Raw genomic sequence first — 19,902 nt, 5'->3', positions numbered from 1 at the left:
TCACTCCTACGTTTTTATCTCCTAGGTTTTCAGAAAAACCTACTCCTTCTGATTTTTTTGTGAAACAGACCTACTTCTGGAATGATCAAACTGTACAAATGTACATACCTGCCATCCCGCAGAAAGGTCAGTGGGCAAGATGCCTGTTCATTTCCAGTTACGCACAGGCGGAGAGAACATCGCTGTGTCCTGTATATCCACTGTATCCAGGCAGCGGTTTACTCTCCTCAGGGCATAAACATCATTGCCCTTTCTCTCCCTGACATACACAATCCGCTTGAGAAAACCAGCCCATAACCAAGCACAGGCCTCGTCACCAGTGGTACCAGGCCAAACACACCGCTCATGAGACTCTGCCCACCTTGCCCAGCATGGCTCCGACAGCTTCTCCCATCCCGGGCTGGCCAGAGTCCTTCACCTGCAGCACCCTCCTCTTTCCTGCCTCAGATTCACCCCTGCTGAGCCTCCCAGACCCCAACACTCCCATGCCCAAGCACCTCAACTTCGCTGTCTGGCCTGTTGCCCTTGCTCCCCGGTGGCCATCAGGGGCCTCGACTTCAGAGGCTGGCTGGTCTGTGTGGGACCTACAGCAGAGAGCAGCACCCCGTGGTGGTTCTTACCAGAAGCTGTGGGTAGGACAGAGCGCTGACTTTGGGGCTCACCAGCGTCAATGATGTCCATGCCAAAGGGGCTCTCAGCAGCCTAAGCTGGTCGCTCAGGATCCCAAGCCTCGGTGACCACCCTGCAGGGCCAGAAACTGGAGCTCTGTGTGTTCACATGGACCACACATGCTAATAGGACCCACTCTAAGCCACATCTTGCATGCCATGGCCCTTGCAGGAGAAGTTGGCATCCGACTCTCAGATCGGTCCCACGTATCCTCTCTAGATTTTGCTGGAGATAGTTACTTTCCTCTGAGACCCACCCATGTGCTTCATAGCATTTAATTCACTTCTTTTTTTGCAGTATTGGGGATGGAACCCAGAGGCATTCTACCTCCAAGCTACATCCCCAGCCCTATTTTTTATTCTTTATTTTGAAACTGGGTCTCACTGAGTTGCAAAGGCCCTCACTAAATAGTAGCTGAGCCTGTCCATGAACCGTGATCCTCCCGTCTCAGCCTCCCAAATGCTGGGATTACAAGCGTGCACCACCACGCCTGGATATCATTCACACTTTTAAAAAATGGATTGTTGCCGGGCGTGGTGGCGCACGCTTGTAATCCCCGCTCTTGGGAGGCGGAGACAGGAGGATCGCGCAGGTTCGAAGCCAGCCATGCGCGCTGGCTTAGGAGACCCTGTTTCTAAATAAAAAATATAAAAATAGGTCTGGGAGTGTAGCCCGGAGGTAGAAGGGCTTCCAGGAACCCCAGTACCACCAAAAAAAAAAAAAAAAATGGATTGTTGAATAGATTCAATTTCAAAATCTTGGTGTTTTCTTTTTAAAAGTTCTTGGCATTTTTTAAAGTTTGGCATTTTACATGTTTTTCTTTTTTCTGCTCTCTTTCACTGTGAGAAATTTCAAACTGAAGCGGGGTTCCTTTGAATAGGAAGATGACTTTATGGAAAGACTCCATGACATTCCACTCCTAAATACGTCTACACACAGCTCATAAAGACAAGGACATTCTCCGACTGAATTCATACCATCATCATAACCAAGATAAATCAACATTAACTCAAGAATATCTACCCTATAATATTTATTTAATTTTTGTAAATTCCCCCCAAATATCTATTTATATTTCTCTTTATTTCTGTTGTTGCTTTTTGTTTGTTTGTTTATGTTTTGTTTTTGTAATGGGGATTGAACTCAGAAGCATTCTACATCTGACAACCTTGGCCCTTTTTGTTATTTTTTAATAATTTTTATTGGTGCATTGAAGCCATATATGAAATAAAATACAAAATGGTAGAGGCACACATCACTCATTTTTTTTATTTTAATTTTTTGGTGGTACTAGGGTTTCTGGAAGCCCTTCTACCTCAGGGCTACACTCCCAGACCTATTTTTTATATATTTTTTAAGTTTGGAAACAGGGTCTCTTAAGCCAGTGCAGCTGGCTTCAAACCTGAATGATCCTCCTGTCTCCGCCTCCCAAGCCCAGGGAATACAAGTGTACGCCATTTATCACTCATTTATTTTGAAACAGGGTATCACTAAGTTACTTGAACTTATGATCCTCCTGTTTCAGCCTTCCAAGTCCTGGAATTACAGGTGTGTGCCACAGTGCACAGCTGCCTCTTTATCTTTCATACTCAGAATTAAGCCACAGCTCACACATGCATGTCAGTACCATGATTTCAGAGTCCCTGTAAAATCCAGAACACCTACCCCATTTGTTTGTTTGATATTTTATAACATTGACTATATGAGTCCAAGTCACTTATTTTCTTTGAATTATCACATTCTAGAATTGTCTGATTTCTTTTTAGTTGAACTTGGTGTTCAGGTGTTTGGAGCATGCTTAACAGGTGCTGCTATGATGCTCACCTTGGTGATTGTCTTGAAGAGGCCGGACATGCTTCCCTCCCCTATCAGAGGGTGGTTCTGAGTTTCTCCTCCTGGCCTCTCACCTGGGGTCTTAAGCCTGCCTTGGTAATAGATGCCATCTGCACGATGGTGGCTTTCTAACTCCACTGCATGCTGGGTGCCTTCGTCAGGGAAGAGCCTCTGTCTCTCTCCTGTCTCTGTGTGCATAGAGTGTTTTTAAAAATTCAATGTGTCCAGTTCCTTTCTGCCATTTTTCTTTCTGATGCTCAAGTCATTCCCACAGATGCTCCTTCAACATGCTGCCTGCGTTGTTCTGGCAGGACAGGTGGCCCTGGAGTGCTCGCTGGCTTCTGGAGGCCCAGGTGCCCTGGCTTCCCCTGCTCTGAGCCTGCCCTTCCAGGGAAACGGCCCTTTCCCACGGCGAGTGATATTTAGAACCTAAGCCTTCGGTGCCAAATGTGTGGCTCATTGCTGTTGGGATGTGTTTGATTTAATTACTGTGTGTGTGTGTGTGTGTGTGTGTGTGTGGTTGTGTGTGTGTGTGTGTGTGTGTGTGTGTGTGTGTATCTGTCTGTCTGTCTGTCTGTCCTCATATTCTCCCATTGCACATTTGGATCTCATTTTCAAAGTGGACTCTAGTTCCCAATAACATCATTACGTCCACACATTGTCTACAAAATACTTCCAGAATCAAAGCACCTATGTCCATACCAATAACAAACCTATCAGAAAAAGAGTTCAATTTTCTAGGCTTTTTTTTTTTATAATTTTGGTTTTAGTTGTGACTGTAATGCCCCCAAAGTACAGTCTAAAGTTATTAAAATTAATTCCTTTCTCTATGCGGAATTTTGCTACCAATATTATGTACAATTAAATTCACTACTTATTTTTTCTGCATGTATTTAATAGTAGAGCCTGGCTGCAGCTCTTGGCTGACAGCTTAGAGGCAGAGAAAGGGATTTTAATGTTCTGCCTAAATATGAAAACTTGTTTTTATTAGCAATTAATACAGCTCTTATTAATAGCCAATAACAGGCTCAGCCCCCATCATGGGAGTGATAGTCTAAAACCACATGGGTCATTGTACTGTTGTTGCTGAGAAGGGAGCAGACTTGGAAGAGCTGCTGGCTGGCAGGCCGTCCAAGTGCCGGGAGCAGCAGGGGCGGTGCTAGTAGCAGCTGAGGAAACTGAATTCTCTCCATCCCCCTGGGGTGGGTAACCCTTCCTTCATGATCTCAAAGGGACTTGAAACATTTCAAGCACTAGAAGCTCCCCTTCCAGCATTCTGCGTGTCCCAAATGAAAGTCTGGGTGTATTTAATTTAGATTTAAATTATCTGCGGGCAAGAGAGGGTGAGAGATGGTCCCTACCCATCTTCTCTGCATCCGCACCTGTCCCCTTTGTCCTTTTATCTGCAATTCTGAATGGAGTACGTCTTTGCAAACTTTAGATCATATTTTTTTATTTCTTTCTCTTCATTTTAGGGGCCAGCGTGGGATATTTATCCTTATTAGATGCCGATTATGACAGAAGGCCTCCCAACCAATATTTTGCCGAGGCAGTGAGCTATACGGTGCTTTTCCAGTGGGTCCGATGCCTACTTTGGGATAAGAGGGAGTGGAAACCTGCAAGTTTCTCTCCACAACCAGGAACTTCTCCAGGAAAAGTTAACTGCAGGTGTGGGCATACTGCTGAGAAAAAAAAAAAAAGTCTAGGATTTGTAGCAGGTTGACTATATTTTCTCCCTCTGGTCCAGCCCTGGAGCCTTCTCTGAATCCTGTCCTCCCATGGAAAGCTAACCAATCCCAGTTGGTACAACCCCAACAGGAACTTTGGGAGTCAGTCTTGGTTCTCCCAGGCTTTCCCAGGGCTTGGGAGGGGAAGACACTGGTTTCTGTAGAGTCCCTGTGAGCCCACTTCTCCCATGGTGACTAGCACACATCAGGCACATCAAGTGTTCAGTGAGTTTCCATGGAGAAAGTGATCCACAGAGGAGTCTTTCATGATGGCGGAAATGCCAACATCCCAAGGGTGTGCACTCTGTGGTCAGGCAGACTGGTGCTTCCTCTTCCCTGGCTGGTGTGCCGCCCCGCCTCCCTGTCTGTGGAAGAGTCTCCACCCCCACCCGGGCCTCTTGAAAGTGAACTTCAGGAGACTGCATGAGCAGCCTTCTCGGACATCTCTGGGTATCTGAGTCACATTATAAGACTGGAAGTCCTTTATTGTCCAGCCGCAACACTTAGGATTCTGAGAGGCTTAGTTTGTTCATTTTGGATGTCTTGACCCTCTTGTTAAGATGGAGATCAGCAATGATTAGGCATGCTGAGCAACAGACGTGGTCATTTTCCCCGTAAGGATAATTAAACCACAGGAGAGTTTATGCTACAGACACCTCCCAGGGTGCAGGATGTCCAGATGGCAGCCCCGCGGTGACATCCTTCACCCGCTGTTTCCCTGTGCTGGCCCCTTTACAATCACGGGACGCCATTTCAACTTACTGATTCTAGCTCAATAGTCTGCTTCAAGACTGGATTTGAGATTCATACACTCATTCATTCTCTGTTGAATACCACTCCCTGATAGGTGTTCTTCCAAGAGCCAGGAGTACAAATGTGAATGAGACCCGGGAACCACTCACAGGATAATAAGGATGAGTAAGGCTTTTTATTCGAAAAGGACAGGGTTCACGGTGGTGGTTGTGGCAGGAGGTCCCAAGGACAGATGTGTAGTACCAGGAGCATGCTCTTAGGCCAAATTTGCAGTGTGACAAGAGCTGGGTTCAGTCCCCAGCGAGGCTTGGGGCTCCCAGGCAGTCTACAAAGGCTCTGACATCTGCTATCTCAGTCCACATGGGAGCAGGGTACCCCAGTGCCCAGACACAAGGACATCTCTTGCATCAGAAGCATTACAGATGAAGGTGTTTATAACTTAGGCTAGGTGAATGCTATAAACTGGACCTGCATCATAAAGTTACAAATGACTGGGACCTGTCTCTCCCTGCATACTTCTTGATCCCAAACCTCACACCATATTGTAAATAGCTGCTCTCTTGCCACAGAGGTACCTAATCAGCATTTCCCTCCTAGCTATGATCGCTTGGCAACATTCTCGGTCCTAAGAAGACGGCTAAATGCCAGTTTCGAAGTGAGTGACATTTCCGGTTTACAGAGGTAGGTTCTGTTCTCTAAACAGAACTTCATTTAATTGATACCCCCACCCACTCAGGATGCCCTTCTGGAATTAAGCAGATGCTTGAAGTCTCTGTTGCTTATTTTGGTGTCTGGATTACAAATATTAGCAGGTAGATTTATTTACTTGTATGTATGTATGTATTTATTTTTACTGGGGATTGAACCCAGGAGCATTCTACCTCTAAGCTCCCCAGCCTTATTTTATTTTTATTTTGAAACAGGGTCTCCCTAAGTTAATGAGAGCTCCACTACTTGCTGAGGCTGTCCTCAAACTGACAATTCTCCTGTCTCAGCCTCCCAGGTACTGGGATTACAGGCATGTGCCACCATGCCTGGCAGATAGTTGTCCTTAAATATTCTATTCAACTGTTGTCTATACTTACTTATATTGACAAGAGGTTTATAAGTAAGAAAGTGAACATACTTTTCTCACTTTTAAGCTCAGCTTTATTCAGTGTGACCTTGGCCAATGATAACCAATCGGGTTAACCTCTACATAGAAAACACCTTCAGAATTGCCTGTCCTGGTTTATGCCTAGTGCTGTGGCCTAATTATTAACACCTCCTTCTTTCTCTCTGAGAAGTGTCCCATTTTTAAAGTAAATTTAAAATCCACCCTATTTTTTATAACCATTTTATTTGGGACAGTTATATTTAGAGTCTGCATAATGGGCAAATCAGGAGCCAGCTGGTATAGGCAGGGAAGTTCCCTGGCTCATTCAGACATGAACTCATGTTTGATGCACTCTTATCCCAGTAGGTGCGTGGGAAACATTTACTGAGTGAATATTAAGGGCTGGACTGCACTTTCAGGGGTGTTGGATGATAGAGTTTTTCTCTCTCATATTTGTGTAATAGGAAACCCTACCTTTATTATTTAACCAGCCACAGTACTTTGTGGACCAGTGGTGTATAAGATGATTAGTATAGAAGGCATTAATGACTCACTCAGTTGATGCTGGCTTCAGAGATCAGCATCTTGATTGGTGGTCAGTCATCCACCAATCAAGGCTGCAAGTGCAGCAGCCTCAGTCCTGGTTTCTGCAGCATGGGTACCACTGGGGCAAACAGTGAGGGCTAGGGGGCAATTTGGGGGGGGCACCTGAGGTCACCTAAAGACATTAGCACCAGGGACAGCTGGCCAGAATCCAAGAGATTCCAGGCATGGTGCAGGGCTGAGAAGGGCTGAGCTGGTAGCGTGGGGCTCAGAACAAGCTTGTCCCCATCCTGATGAGGAAGAAAGAAGGGTACCGGGCAAGAAGCCAAGAGCAGAAAGCCCAACCCTCAGGCATGAGAAAGAATGGCGAGGCAGAGATAAGGGAGCAGTGTGCCCATGCGGGGGGGCCCAGCAACTACCCTTTGCAATCTTGCCAAAGATCTGTAAGGCTTGAGTCCAGGCAGAATATCTTACTCAGTTAAGTTTCCAGCACAAGACACTCTTTGTGGATGCCATTCTGTGGATCCCCAAGGGTTAGATGATCTCTCACTCAGCCAGAACAGGTGCTAGGGAACAGGTGAGTGAACCTGCAGGCAGGGAGCAAGCTACAACACCCACAGGGACAGGAATGTAGAAGAGGTCACCCGAGACACGTCTAGCATCTCCCAGCCTTGCTTTGCTGGAGGATGCTCCCGTACACTTGCTACAGGGCTTGATGGTCATAGCAGCAGGAAAGGGTGCTCTTACTCATCTTTCCCAAGGGGAACAGGGGAGGGGAGGAACTCTTGGTTCTGAAGTCCAGGCCATGGGGTTCTGGGCACCTATTTTGCGGCAGGTCTGTCTGCAGAAGCCCCACCCTTCGGTCCCCACACGCCTTTGAACCACATCCCTGAAGCCCAGCCAGGGCTTATGTGTGGGGTGGGGGACCCAGCTTCTCCTACATGTCTGTCTCCATGAGTAATTCTTTTCCTTTGTTTATAGCCACCCACAAAACCTACTTCCAGGCATTTTTACCATGGTTTTTATGATTCTTTATGGACTTTTGGCCATTAAAAGCAGATATGTAGATCATCATAACACAAAGAAAAGTGGCTACATTTTTCTTCATGAAGACACCCCGGCTGGCCACCAGCTCTACGCTGTGGTCATTGACACTGGCTTCCGGATGCCGGCCCGTTTGACCTCTAAGGTAACCCGAGCCTCCTGGGACGCTATCAGTGGTGTCTGAGGGTGTGGCGGGCCTGCGGTGCACTGGAAAAAAAGAGGTGATGATACAGCTGTCCTGTCAATCACCTGCCAGCACCAGCCCCTGCTCCTGGGCTCCGCCTCACCCTCCCTTCCCACTGTCCTCCCTGATCTATACATCTGTAAGGGTGGAAGGCAGGACCCTCACCTTCTGCCAGCTGGAATCCCTTCCCATCTTCCTGCTACACCAAGGAAAGCAAACCAGAGAGATTAGTTTAGTAGCCAAGTTGAGCTCTTGTAGTTGATAGAAATCTATTCCCCATCAGCCAGAGGTGGATCCAGGAATAAAGGAGGAAGAATTGACCAGACTAACCTTGGAGCTCAGGGGCACATAGCTGCATTGGGTAATTTGGGGCTAAAGCCAGTATTTCTCAGAGGAGCAGATGGAAGATGAAGCAGAAAGTTTGGAGTAGAAGCCAGGCGTGTGCTGCACACTTGTAATCCAGCATTCGGGGGGCTGAGACAAGAGGATCGCAGTTCACGGACAGCCTCAGCTACTTAGTGAGGCTCTTTGCAACTCAGTGAGACCCTGTTTTAAATTAAAGAATAAAAAATAGGCTGAGGGTATAGCTCGGAGGTAGACTGCCCCTCGATTCCATCCCTAGTACTGCAAAGAAGAAGAAGAAGAAGGAGAAGGAGAAGAAAAAGAAGTTTGGAGTAAACAAGTGGTCAGAGGATTAAGGAGGTTTAGCAGAGGAGCCCCGGGGACACCCAGGCTGGGGTGGGCTATGGAGGCCAGGTCTACAGAGGTGGACACTGAACATTGGTCAGAGCTATGTGTGCAAGCAGAAGTGTGTCTACACAAATCCACAGGGAACTTCCTGGCCAGAAGAGGGGCTCCAAATGCACTTGAACTTCACCCCTCCACTTCCGGAGGGAGCTGTGGCTGTTTTAAGAAGCCTGTAGGCCTGATGGGTGGTGTGTGTGGAGGGGCTTCCATGGTATCGCAGGGGTACCTGGGCACAGGAGCTTGTGCGGCCTTTATTCACTGCAAGCCCTAGTCTATTCATGATATATTTCTCTAGTCCACCAGATATAAATTCACAAACAGTACATGTCACATAGAAGGGAGTGCTCTTAAACCAACAGAGGGCATCTACCTATAGCATTCCTAGAATTACATGATGAAACCGTAGATACCTGCTAAGGGATGTCAGAAACTATCCCTCTTATGGGTTTCTGTGCTGAAAACTTCCATCAAGACAATAAAGCAAGAATTTCAGAAAACAAGAGCTAAACATTGTCCTAAGATAAAAGGTTGATAAATTACACCATGTCAGAACTGTAAATTCTTGGGTGGCAAGATACCAGTAAGGAAGGCAAGCCCAGGCCCAGGGGGGTCGGGGAGACAGCCCCGGGTGAGCTTGCAAGGCTGCAAAGCCCACCCACCCACCTGGCGCACTGCAGGATCCTGCGGGCCTCCCCAGCACTCCCCACCCAGGTGAGGCCCAGCTCTTCCACATCAAGTATGTGGAGAACCTCCTAGTCCCGCTTTCTGGCCCTTGGCCCGTCTCTCCTGGGAAGCTCTAAAGAGGACCAAAAGCATCCCCCGTGGGTACCTCCATCCCTGGGTGTACACTGTGGCTGGCAGCCTGCAGGGCGGTGGGGACCAGATGGGAAGCCCCACCCCAGCTGGGGTCCATGAGGTGCCCACAGCTGTCCCATGTCTATGTCTTGAGGTATACATCATTTTGTGTGGTGAAGATGGGCTTTCGGAAACCCAGGAGCTCTACTGTCCAGAGAAACCGCTGTTTGAGAGGAATTCCAGACACACCTTTATCCTGAGGTATTCTGGGATATTTCAACCACAGACTTTGGAGAAAAAGAGTAACCATCCGAAATTGGGGTAGACTTATCACAAACCCAGAAAAATAATGAGGAGAACACGGGTGTCTAACGGGGAGCATACAACTTTACAAAGTATTTTTGTGGTTTATTATTTGGGGCAGGTTAACAGTATATGATGGAGGGAAGGAAGGAGAGAGAGGTCCCCTAGCTTTGCCTGCTAGAATCAGTGTTTTCTAAACTTGCTTACATCAGTTAGGGTCATCCCAAATCTGGAAGAGCAAGAAGCAACGGTATCACAGAGATTGGTGGGCCAGAGTAAGAGGAATCCCTTTATCAAGCCAGGAGGCAAGCTCCTGGTATGATTGTGTGTGTGTGTGTGTGTGTGTGTGTGTGTGTGTGTGTGTGTGTGTGTGTGTGTGTTATGGTACTGGGGCATTCTACTACCAAGCTACACCCCCAGCCCTATTTTTTATTCTTTATTTCTAAAACAGGGTCTCACTGAGTTGCAAAGGGCTGAGTAGCTGAGGATGTCTGCGAACCACAGTCCTCCCATCTCAGCCTCCCAAAGGCTAGGCGTTTTTAGGAAAATAAATTATTTTTTCTCCTGGAAAACTGCATTTGTATCTTTTGGCTTGGAGTATTGTCTTCATCGGGACAGAAAAGGTTAACTTCAGAGTAATTCAAGCCAGCTAGCAATGCATTAATGAGATTTACATGACTTTGGTTTAGACAAACTATAATCATCCCTCCTGATCCTCAGGGGTCCCATTTCAAGACCCCCAGTGGATTGCTGGAAACAGCAGATAGTATTGATCTGATATATATACTGTTTGTACCCATTTAATTTATCAATTAAGCACAGGAAGAGTTTCACAGTAATAATAAAGTAAAATAATCTTAATATTCTACCATAAAGTTTACTTAAAACTTACATATTGCTTATTTCTGGAATTGGTCATTTGACACTTTGGGGCTGTGCTGGGTGGTGGGTAATGGAAACTCTGGTCCGCAAGGCAGGGGTGAGGAGGGACAGCTGTGGCGGGTGTTGGAGAGCTGTGAGCTCCATCAGCGGCCACTCTCGAGGGGACTGGCTGCCACTGGCCATGTTCACCTGTCACTCTGATGACAGCTGTGTGTTGGCATGTGCCAGCCACCCCTCATGGGCTGGCATGGGGTTGGGAGGTGGACAGGCCCATGCTATCTTGCACACACACACATGATGAGATCCTGTTCTGTGTCTCCAGCACTTCCAAACCATTGGGCCTGCTCCAGAAGGTCCACCTCTGGCATGACAGCCGCGGCCCCTCCCCGAGCTGGTTCATCAGCCGTGTGATGGTGAAGGATCTGTGCTCAGGACAGGGCTGGTTCTTCCCTGCCCAGTGTTGGCTGGCTGCAGATCGCTGTGATGGCCGCGTGGCGCGGGAGCTCACTTGTCTACGCCGGGGGCTCGGCTTCAGGAAGGTGAGTCCTGTGCAGATGCCGTCCGTCAGTACACACCTTGGTGCCTAGCTCTGCTCTTCAGTCCTTTCTTTAAACTTTTCTGAAGTTAATAGTAGTAGCTCTTTTTAATTTAGCCATCTAGATATTCTTAAGCGATGCATAAGTTAAGTGGCCATCCACGCATGTATTGCTTACCTCTGCCGAGCATTAATGATTGTAGTAATGTGATTTGTTATCATTGTAATAAGATCTCTGGGATGTCTGGTTGCTGGTGGTCTGTAGTGTCTCACAGGCACCCACTGAAGGACTTTTCAGTACCCTGCATGTATTTCAAACAACATAGATAACTATTACACAGAACATCCCTGGTCAGGGCCAGATGGCAGGAGGTCATGAAGACAGATGAAATCATTCCTAATCTCACAAACCACGGCAGCCTTAACTTATGCACACCCCCTTCTAACCTTTCCCTACCTGCAAACATATTTTATTTGGTTGAAATAAGAATGCCCATGCATTTCGCATTCTCTGATTCAACACGTTAGAGTAAATCTCTATTGATTTTGTTCAAAGTCACCTGCGGCTCATATAATGGCCAAGCATTCATTCCGTTTTGCTTATATATCCATCTGTGGAACATACCCAATTTTCTCTCACTTGTCTCCATAATTAAAATTATCGTAGATAGCGTGTTTGCATGTGAATTTGTGTTTCTAGCAAATTACTTCACAGGCAGGGTCTCAAGCAGGAGGAAGGGCCCGTGGGCTCCGGCTCTCCCAGACACTTGAATTTGCCAGGCACTTAGGCTCTTCTTCCAGCTCTATTACCATGGTGGTAAGGAGGGTCAGGCCCAGAACTTTATTGCTAGTTAGTAAGAAACAGGATCAAGATGAATTCAAAACAAGACTACCCAATGGTCCAGAGCATTTATTTTAGCACCTAACACCGAAGGCCAGACTCAACTGGGGCTTCCCTTAGACAGTTATTTCCGTGGAAGAATGCCCACTTAGCTGACCTAAAAAGTTAACAATAGGAGATATACACTGCTTCTCCTCCAGCTGTTTTGCTTGAGAACTTTGTGTGAAAAACCTTTACTAATTAGGCCACCTGCAAGCCAGTGTGGCTGCATCCCATAAATCCATCATGAGTTCTTGGCCGGTCAGTTAACCTACAAAAGACATATGCTCATTTTATTTTAAATGGTTCTGCTGGTATTTACTTACTATTGTGCCTGTATTTTTCTGTGTATAAGTAGTTCTATGTATAAGTCTTGACATCTATGAGTCTTGGAAGTAATTCTATGTATAAGTATGGATTCTATGGAATCACTTCTATGTATAAGTAATTCTGTTTTATTTTTTAGATGTTTCTAATGTTCGGTGCTAATTGCTGAGCACCAAACTTTATTCAAGTTTCACTGAAACTTTAGGAATCCAGTGTCTTCCCGAGTCACATATTGGCTGTGCAGAGTGGACCACATGGGCCACCGGGGGGCAGATGGGGTGAGACAGCCTCAGTTCTGGGTGTGCTCAGGACCCCGTGACAGATGAGCTGTGTGCTGCAGAAGTGCTGAGAACCGACGGATTTAAAGTCTCTTATGCACACAAAGGAGAAAAGCATTGAGAGGCTCTAGAATAAGGGTCCCTGAGCTGGTGTGAAGGGCTCCGAGACCAGACATGTGGGGCAGGGGGATGGGCTGTTCCAACATGCAGGAGGCCGGACTGGACCATGGGCCAGGAAGGTGCAGCCACTCCTGGCTGCAGCAGGATTGAGGCCGTGGGGCGTCGTCCACCAGCCCAGAGAGGGAAGCCAAGAAATGCTGGGCTCTCAGCTCGGAGAATTTCTGGTTACCAATGGGATTTTGCAAATGCCAGTTTCCCGCGGTTTCCCTTTCAGCTTTTCTATGCCAAGTTCACGGAGTACCTGGAGGATTTCCACGTGTGGCTCTCGGGGTACAGCCGGCCCTCGGGCAGTGGCTACCTGCGCACGCAGCGGCTCACCGTGTCCTTCTGCCTGCTGTGTGTCCATGCGTGCCTCGCCGCCCTGGTCACTGTGGGAGTGCAGGAGCAGGTGAGGGGCAGCTGATTTCTCCCCGGTGTGGCCCCTGCTTGACCAAATCAGCAAAACCCAGTTTCCTCAGAGAAGGGTTTAGGCCAGCGGGAACAATCTGAGTGCTAGGAGGGCCCACAGGTGACTGGCCAGAGACAGCTGGGAGCCATCTGCAGGGTGGAGGGTGAGTGAGGGACCACTGTGCCTGGCTGGCTGGCCTGGGTGGGAGGTGTCACAGAGCGTGATGTGCCCAGTGAGACAGGCAGCCTGGGTTGTCTTGGAGAATGCACTTGAACTGCTTTTAAGGTCAATAGTTAATTTGCATTTTATTTTTATTTTTTTATTGATGCACTGTAGTCATACATATTTTTTTGAGGTACTGGGGATGGAATTCAGGAGCATTCTACCTCTGCGCTACACCCCCAGCCCAGATTTTTATTCTTTATGTTGAAACAGGGGTCTCACTGAGTTGCAAAGAGCCTCACTAAGTAGCTAAGGCTGGCCACAAACCAAGATTCTCCTGTCTCAGCCTCCCAAGTACTGGGATTACAAGCATGCACCACCATGCCCTGCAGTAGTCATACATCTTAACGAGGTACAAGATGGTAGAGGCATACATGCACACATCACTCATGTAGCCCTTCCCCAATTCCCACCCCTTCCTCCTTCTCATGTTGGGCTTAGTGATTGACTTTGATATGTTTGTGAATGTGCATCATGTACATTAGGGGATTTCCTCTTCCCTGTTTTCACCCCCCTCAGTTAGGTCACCATATTGCTCATCTATAAACAAATCCTCTGGCAGAGAGGAAAGGAAACAGTTCAGATGGCCACGTCAGCCCTTAGAGGGCCGTGTGCACTGCAGCTCTAATTGTTCCTCATGAGACAAAGAGAATTAACTCTGAATCAGTACTGGCAGATAGGGGGAGACTCTGTCTTTAGGGCACTTCCAAACAGCTTGGCTTGTTCTTTAAGACCTCATGGTGGTCACAGCATCTCCCGTGTGACTGCAGAGTGGAGCCATGGGATCAGGCTCAGCGGTCTGTCAGTGGGACAGCAGGGCATGGTGGCTCTCTTATGTGGCACTGGGTGTCAGAGAGGTGTGGGAAATATTAGAGATTTGTAGAATTTTCTTTTGTGGGGGGTACTGGAGATTGAACCCGGAGGCTTTTACCCCCAGCCCTTTTTACTTTTTTTTTTTTTTTTTTTGTAGTACTGGAGGTGGAACCCAGAAGCATTCTACCTCTGAGATACACCCCCAGCCCTAGTTTTTATTCTTTATTTTGAAACAGCGTCTCTTTGAGCTTCAGAGGGCCTCACTAAGTAGCTGAGGCTGGCTGTGAACCTGCGGATCCTCCTGTCTCAGCCTCCCAGTACTGGGATTACAGGAGTGCACCACCATGCTTAGCTTGCAAGATTTTTTTTTCAGAACACTATGTGTGTAGAACTCTTTAAAAAGTGATAAAATATCAGGTGTGGTAATGTAGACTTGTAATCTCAGTGCTTGGGAGGCTGAGACAAGGGGATCCCAGGCTTGAAGGATCCCTCAGCAATCTAGTGAGATTCTCAGCAACCTAGTGAGACCTTGTTTCAAAATGAAAAATCAAAGTAAAAGGGCTGGGGGTGTAGCTCGGAGGTAGAATGTCCCTGGGTTTGTTCTCCTAGAACCACACACACACACAAAAAAAAAAAATGAGTAGGAGGAAGAAGAGAGGAGGAGGAGAAGTAGGCAGAGGAGAAGAAGAAAAACGGAAGGAGGAGGAGAATAAAAAAGGCAGAGGCGGAGGAGGAGGAGGAGGAGAAGAAATAATAATATTATCACATAGGAAGAAGAGCTGCCATACCCATCAAGGAAATGCTCAGGCCTGCATCAGGACGTAAAATGAGCCACTCCTGTGAGGTTGACCAGTTGTCTGATCTGAGGCCCTGACCATCCTTCTTGCCTGGTGGTGCATGGAGGACATTGAAGGCTCTTGTAAGACTGTAACAAGGTTAAATCAGATCAGATTGTGCCTTGTGGGAAATGGGCACTCATCAAATATAGGGTCACCTGACAAGGATTTGTATAGGCAGAAAACACATGATATCTTGTGATTTTTAACTTTTGGACTAAGAGGGCAAAGATTAAAGTAGAGGGCATTTTTATTAAATACAATGAGAATATTAATGCCTGTGAGTCTTTAGTTGGGCTCATTCCAGGGGATGTAACTCTACTGTTTGGCTGTCACAGCTCCCTACCGATGGCCCCTTAGACATCACTCTGGAATCCTTCAGGCTGGCTCTCCTGTGTGCCTTCCTGGCCTCCCCGGGGGCCCAGCTCCTGGCTCTGCTCTTCAGGCTCAGCAAGGTACCCAGGGACTGTCTGCATGGCCCTGTGCTCCTGGGTGGCACTCCACTGCTCTGACACCTCTCTACTTCTGCAGGATGCCAAGAGCCCTCCCCGGGCTGAGGCAGGCGAGCCCCTGAGAGGAAGGCAGACAGAGGCTCCTTGGGGTAATTATGCACTGAAGAGTCATTCCCAGAATGATGTTTGACCTAACATGTGGTCCAGCCCAGGTGCCACAAAGTTCACCATCATGGTGGGTGGGGAGGATGGTCCTTTAACCTGCCCGTCCATGTCCTTCTCTTTCACAGCCTCAGCAAGTGGTTTTGAAGGGCTTATGCCCCAGAGGTCAAGGGCCCATCTGTCTTGGTCAAGCTCTGCAGCGTGGGCCATTTGTGTGTTGGCTTCCCTGGCCTGTGCTTTGGGGACAGGATTCCTAGGCTACAGGTGAGCTGCTGCTGTTTTCAGCTCAGGTTCTTTGATGGAAGTCAGCATTTGTAAGGTAGCCCTGCATCTCTAGTCACGTGTAAAAGGCAGGCACGAGATGTCACCCTTGCTAGGCCTCCCATCCTACCCCTACCTCCTGGGGACACTAGAATGCAAACCCCAAAAGGTCCCTTGGCTCCTCTGCAACAGCTTCCTTCCAAGCTGGGTAGCTTCCTTCACCTAGGAACAAAGGCCCAACCGTGGAGCTCCAAAGAGGGCAGGGATGAGCCTGGACACTGGCCAGAACTTGTGTTCAATATCTCTATTCATATTGCTTGAAAACACACTTGCCTTCAGGCATGGTGTGCATGCCAATAATCCCAGCTACTCTGGAAGCTGAGGAAGGATGATCACAGTTTTAAGGCCAGCCTGGGGAATTTAGTGAGACTATCTCAAAATAAAAAATAAAAAGGAGCCAGGAGTGGTGGTCCATGCCTGTAATCCCAGTCCTTGGGTGGCTGAGACAGTAGGATAGCAGGTTCAAGGCTCCGGGCCAGCCTCAACCACTTAGCGGGACTCTCAGCAATTTAGTGAGATCCTGTTTTAAAGTAAAAAATAAAAAGGGCAGGGTATAACTCAGAGGTAAAATGCCCCTGAGTTCAATCCCCAGTACAAAAAGTATACACATACATGCATACATACATATGTAAAATAAGAAGGGCTGGGGGTTCAACCCAGTGGTAGAGCACTTACCTAACTGTGCAAGGCCCTGGGTTCCATCCCAAATTCTGCAAAAAACAACAACAGAAAGTATATGCTTGGGAGGTGGGAACCGTGGTGAACATGCCATAGCTTCTGGTCTGTCCTCCCAGCCTGCGGTCAGAGTGGCTGTGACGCCATTAGAGACCCTGGGGTCACTCGACGTGGCTCCTGTGGACCTCGCTCCTAAAGCACATGGCCCAGCCACAAAGCCGGCTCCCTTTCCTCCTGACGGTCTCCCCTCTCCCAACTGTGCATGCTGAACCGTTCTGTGCCCACAAGGACGACCAGGGATGGGCCCGTGTGCTCACCTGCAAACAGTGCTGCTCAGAGCCTTCACCAGCAGGATATTCCAAATGTGGTCCTGCTCGGGGCGCCAGCCTGTCCTCGCTTTATCATCCCATCGCATCTAACCATCTCGTCGCCTTCCCTCTGCACTCTGTCCTGGGCTGGGTTTGCCTTTCTCTTTCCCCTGGGCGTCTTTAGAGAGGTCCATGTCCTTTTAGAGAAAGGCCCTCCTCTAGTGGCCAGGAAGATACGGCGTCACGTCCGCGGCCCGCCCTGGCCACAGTCCCCTTCTGCCCAGCCTCACTGGATCTCCACGGCATGAGGCGGCTGCTCTCGCAGGAGACTGATGGGCCGTGCTCTCTGGCAGGTTTGTCCCGGCCCAGTGTGTGCGGTGGCTGCACCTGCTGACCCTCTCCATCATCTGCTGTGTGTTCGTCATCCAGCCACTCATGGTAAAAACAAAACACAAGAAAACAAAATGCCCCGTGGCACAGGTGCCTCCCGTCAGCGAGGCGCAGGGAAAGGGGGTGCAGCTTGAAAAATGTGATGAGAAAAATGGGTCGCCCGGCCCCGTGTTAAGCTCCACGCCAGCTTAATGCGTGGTTCCCATGGAACTCTCACGAGGCATGTCGGTTGCTGGACCAGGAAGGGCCCTGGGAACGGTGACACCAGGCTGCTCGGCTGCTACATCTTTCCCTCCAGATATGCTGTGTGGCCTTGGGTTTCGCCTGGAGAAGAAAAGACGACCCCCAATTCTTTGCTGAGTCTTTATGTGAGGCAACCAGGAACCTGGACTTGGAATTAGAAGAACATTCCAGAACCCACGTTCTCTTCTCTCGAAACTGCTGCCTTCCCGATGGTGTAGGGGACGTTAATGAGGTGAGAAGAGGATCTGTGTGGTGTGAACCATGCCATAGAGACCAAGCTGTGTTCCCAGGCCTTGGTGCAGATGTGGCCACACTCTTAGAGACCTTTGGTGTGTACCTTTAATTTCTTATGTTTCTTTCCACACATATATGTGGCTGGTAGAGGCATAAACATTCCTTTCCTAACCTTTACCCCATCCCAGGGCGACCAAAACCTCAAGAAAATGAGCCTGTTTTATTTATTCTTATTTTTGACTTTTATTTCTTGCTTTGCTATTTATTTTTAGTTTCACTTATTATTTATTTTTAGTTTTTTTCTTTTTCTGGTGGTGCTAGCGCCTTGGGCCTGCTACATGAATGCTCTACCACTGCCCTACAGCCCAAGTCCCTAGCCTACTATAAAGTATTGAAGCAAATGAGAAAAATAATTTCTGGTCATGAATTTGGAGAACTTTCAGGCCATTTGCTTTTCGTTGGAGCCTTAGGAATGCCTGCCTGCAAGCCTGCCTGCCTCCCTCCCTCCCTCCCTTCCTTCCCATATTCAGTTTTGCATATTTGCATCGTTTCCTCTTAGGATAGATTATTTGGAAGAGAGAAAGGTCTTCCAACCACCACAGATATTCACAGACATGTCGCTCACACACACGCATGTGAGACACAGCCTACTGTTATCAACTGTGGAGCGGCTAGGACTCCTTCCAGCCCAGATGCTGCCCAGTAGCTTCACAGCCAGACGCCATCTCTCCCCTCCTCGTCCCCACTCCTCTCCTCTCCCAGAGCCACTAAGCCTTGGCTGACTCAGTAGCCAGGTCAGCCGCCCTGCCCAACGCCCTTCCTCCCTGGCCTGGGCTCCCACTGAGGAGACGGACTGTGTTAGCTCGGGAGCAGGGTGTGGTGGTGCACACTTGTAATCCCAGCATTTGGGAGACTGAGACAGAAGAATCACAGTTCAAGGCCAGCCTCAACTACTTAGTGAGGCCCTCCACAACTTAGCGAGACCCTGTTTCAAAATAAAGAATAAAAAAATAGAGCCAGGCAAGGTGGCGCACGCTTGTAATCCCAGTACTTGGGAGGCTGAGACAGGAAGATCTGGGTTTGTGGGCAGCCTCAGCTACTTAGTGCAGCCATTTGCAACTCAGTGAGACTCTGTTTCAAAATCAAGAAAAAAAATCAGGCTAGGGGTGTAGCTTGGAGGTAGAATGCCCCTGGGTTCCATCCCCAGTCCACCAAAAAGAAAAAGTGTGTTAGCTCAGACCATATACGACTTGTCATGCTATGTTATATTTTCATATTATTTACATTTAATGTTTCATTTGTTCCTTTCAAGACCTTAAGAAGTAGGCATCATTATCGTACCCTACTTTAAAGACAGGGAAAGGGGTGTCTGGCCTGCACCCTGCGCCCTGTGCCCAGCCCCTCTGTGATGGGGCACCCCACTCTTTGGCTCACCCTGTGGGATCTCAGCTTCCCTTTTTTTCTCTCAAAGGCTCTTTTTTTTTTTCCTGTTCTGTGTGCAGCTTTGCCCCACACGCGTGTCCTTTTTCTCTGTAGTCTCATCTCAGGAGTCAAATTTCTTCAACAAGTTCTACTGAGATCCTGAGGACCGGGCTGGTGGCACTAGATCCCATCCCTCCCATTATCACCTGAAGGTCAGGATGCTCCTACCCTCTCCATGTGCAGCCACAGAGCCCGCCCTCCCAGCGTGCCGGCTGGGACGAATTCCCATCCCCTGCTGCAACCCCAGGTTCACCTTGCAGCGCACATGCTTGCCTTAGAAGCCTAGGGACTCTGAGGGGACCGGCTGCCTCTGAGCTCTCAGAGTCCCGGTACCTGGTCCAAGGCCTGTGCACTGAATGTGTGCTCAGTGAACCAATGCATGAGGAAGAAATGAATGATGCCGTCAGTTGTTACTTTCCTGACCAGGAGAGCAAGAATACTTTTATTTCAATAAAATAAAAAAAGAAAAACAGTGGTAATTTCTTGCTAAGACTGAGATTTCAAATGGCTTTCCCAGACTTTGACGTTCTCTAAGAGAAAATACCATGCAAATGCCAAAGATAATTGCTCCGGCGGTGTGACAGTATCCGACATGCTTTT

The 19,902-nt window shown here is 48.2% G+C and overlaps 1 protein-coding gene across 1 annotated transcript in view; it reads left to right on the top strand.

The window, feature by feature from the left end:
- PKD1L1 (polycystin 1 like 1, transient receptor potential channel interacting) overlaps nucleotides 1-19,902 on the top strand; it is a gene marked incomplete at both ends in the record, with an annotated part of 115,514 nt that overhangs the window by 48,551 nt on the left and 47,061 nt on the right. The window contains 12 exons of the mRNA XM_080701159.1: nucleotides 26-126; nucleotides 3,978-4,170; nucleotides 5,580-5,663; nucleotides 7,603-7,810; nucleotides 9,546-9,652; nucleotides 10,899-11,115; nucleotides 12,991-13,164; nucleotides 15,374-15,490; nucleotides 15,567-15,636; nucleotides 15,778-15,913; nucleotides 17,307-17,391; nucleotides 17,642-17,818. Of these exons, the coding sequence (XP_080557285.1) occupies nucleotides 26-126; nucleotides 3,978-4,170; nucleotides 5,580-5,663; nucleotides 7,603-7,810; nucleotides 9,546-9,652; nucleotides 10,899-11,115; nucleotides 12,991-13,164; nucleotides 15,374-15,490; nucleotides 15,567-15,636; nucleotides 15,778-15,913; nucleotides 17,307-17,391; nucleotides 17,642-17,818 (1,669 nt within the window). The remainder of the gene's footprint in view (nucleotides 1-25; nucleotides 127-3,977; nucleotides 4,171-5,579; nucleotides 5,664-7,602; nucleotides 7,811-9,545; nucleotides 9,653-10,898; nucleotides 11,116-12,990; nucleotides 13,165-15,373; nucleotides 15,491-15,566; nucleotides 15,637-15,777; nucleotides 15,914-17,306; nucleotides 17,392-17,641; nucleotides 17,819-19,902) is intronic.

Source organism: Muscardinus avellanarius, assembly GCF_963383645.1.
Source record: "Muscardinus avellanarius genome assembly, chromosome: 9".
Classification (NCBI taxonomy): domain Eukaryota; kingdom Metazoa; phylum Chordata; class Mammalia; order Rodentia; family Gliridae; genus Muscardinus; species Muscardinus avellanarius.
Note: the sequence above shows the minus strand (reverse complement) of the source record. Positions and strands in the feature narration are given on the sequence as shown.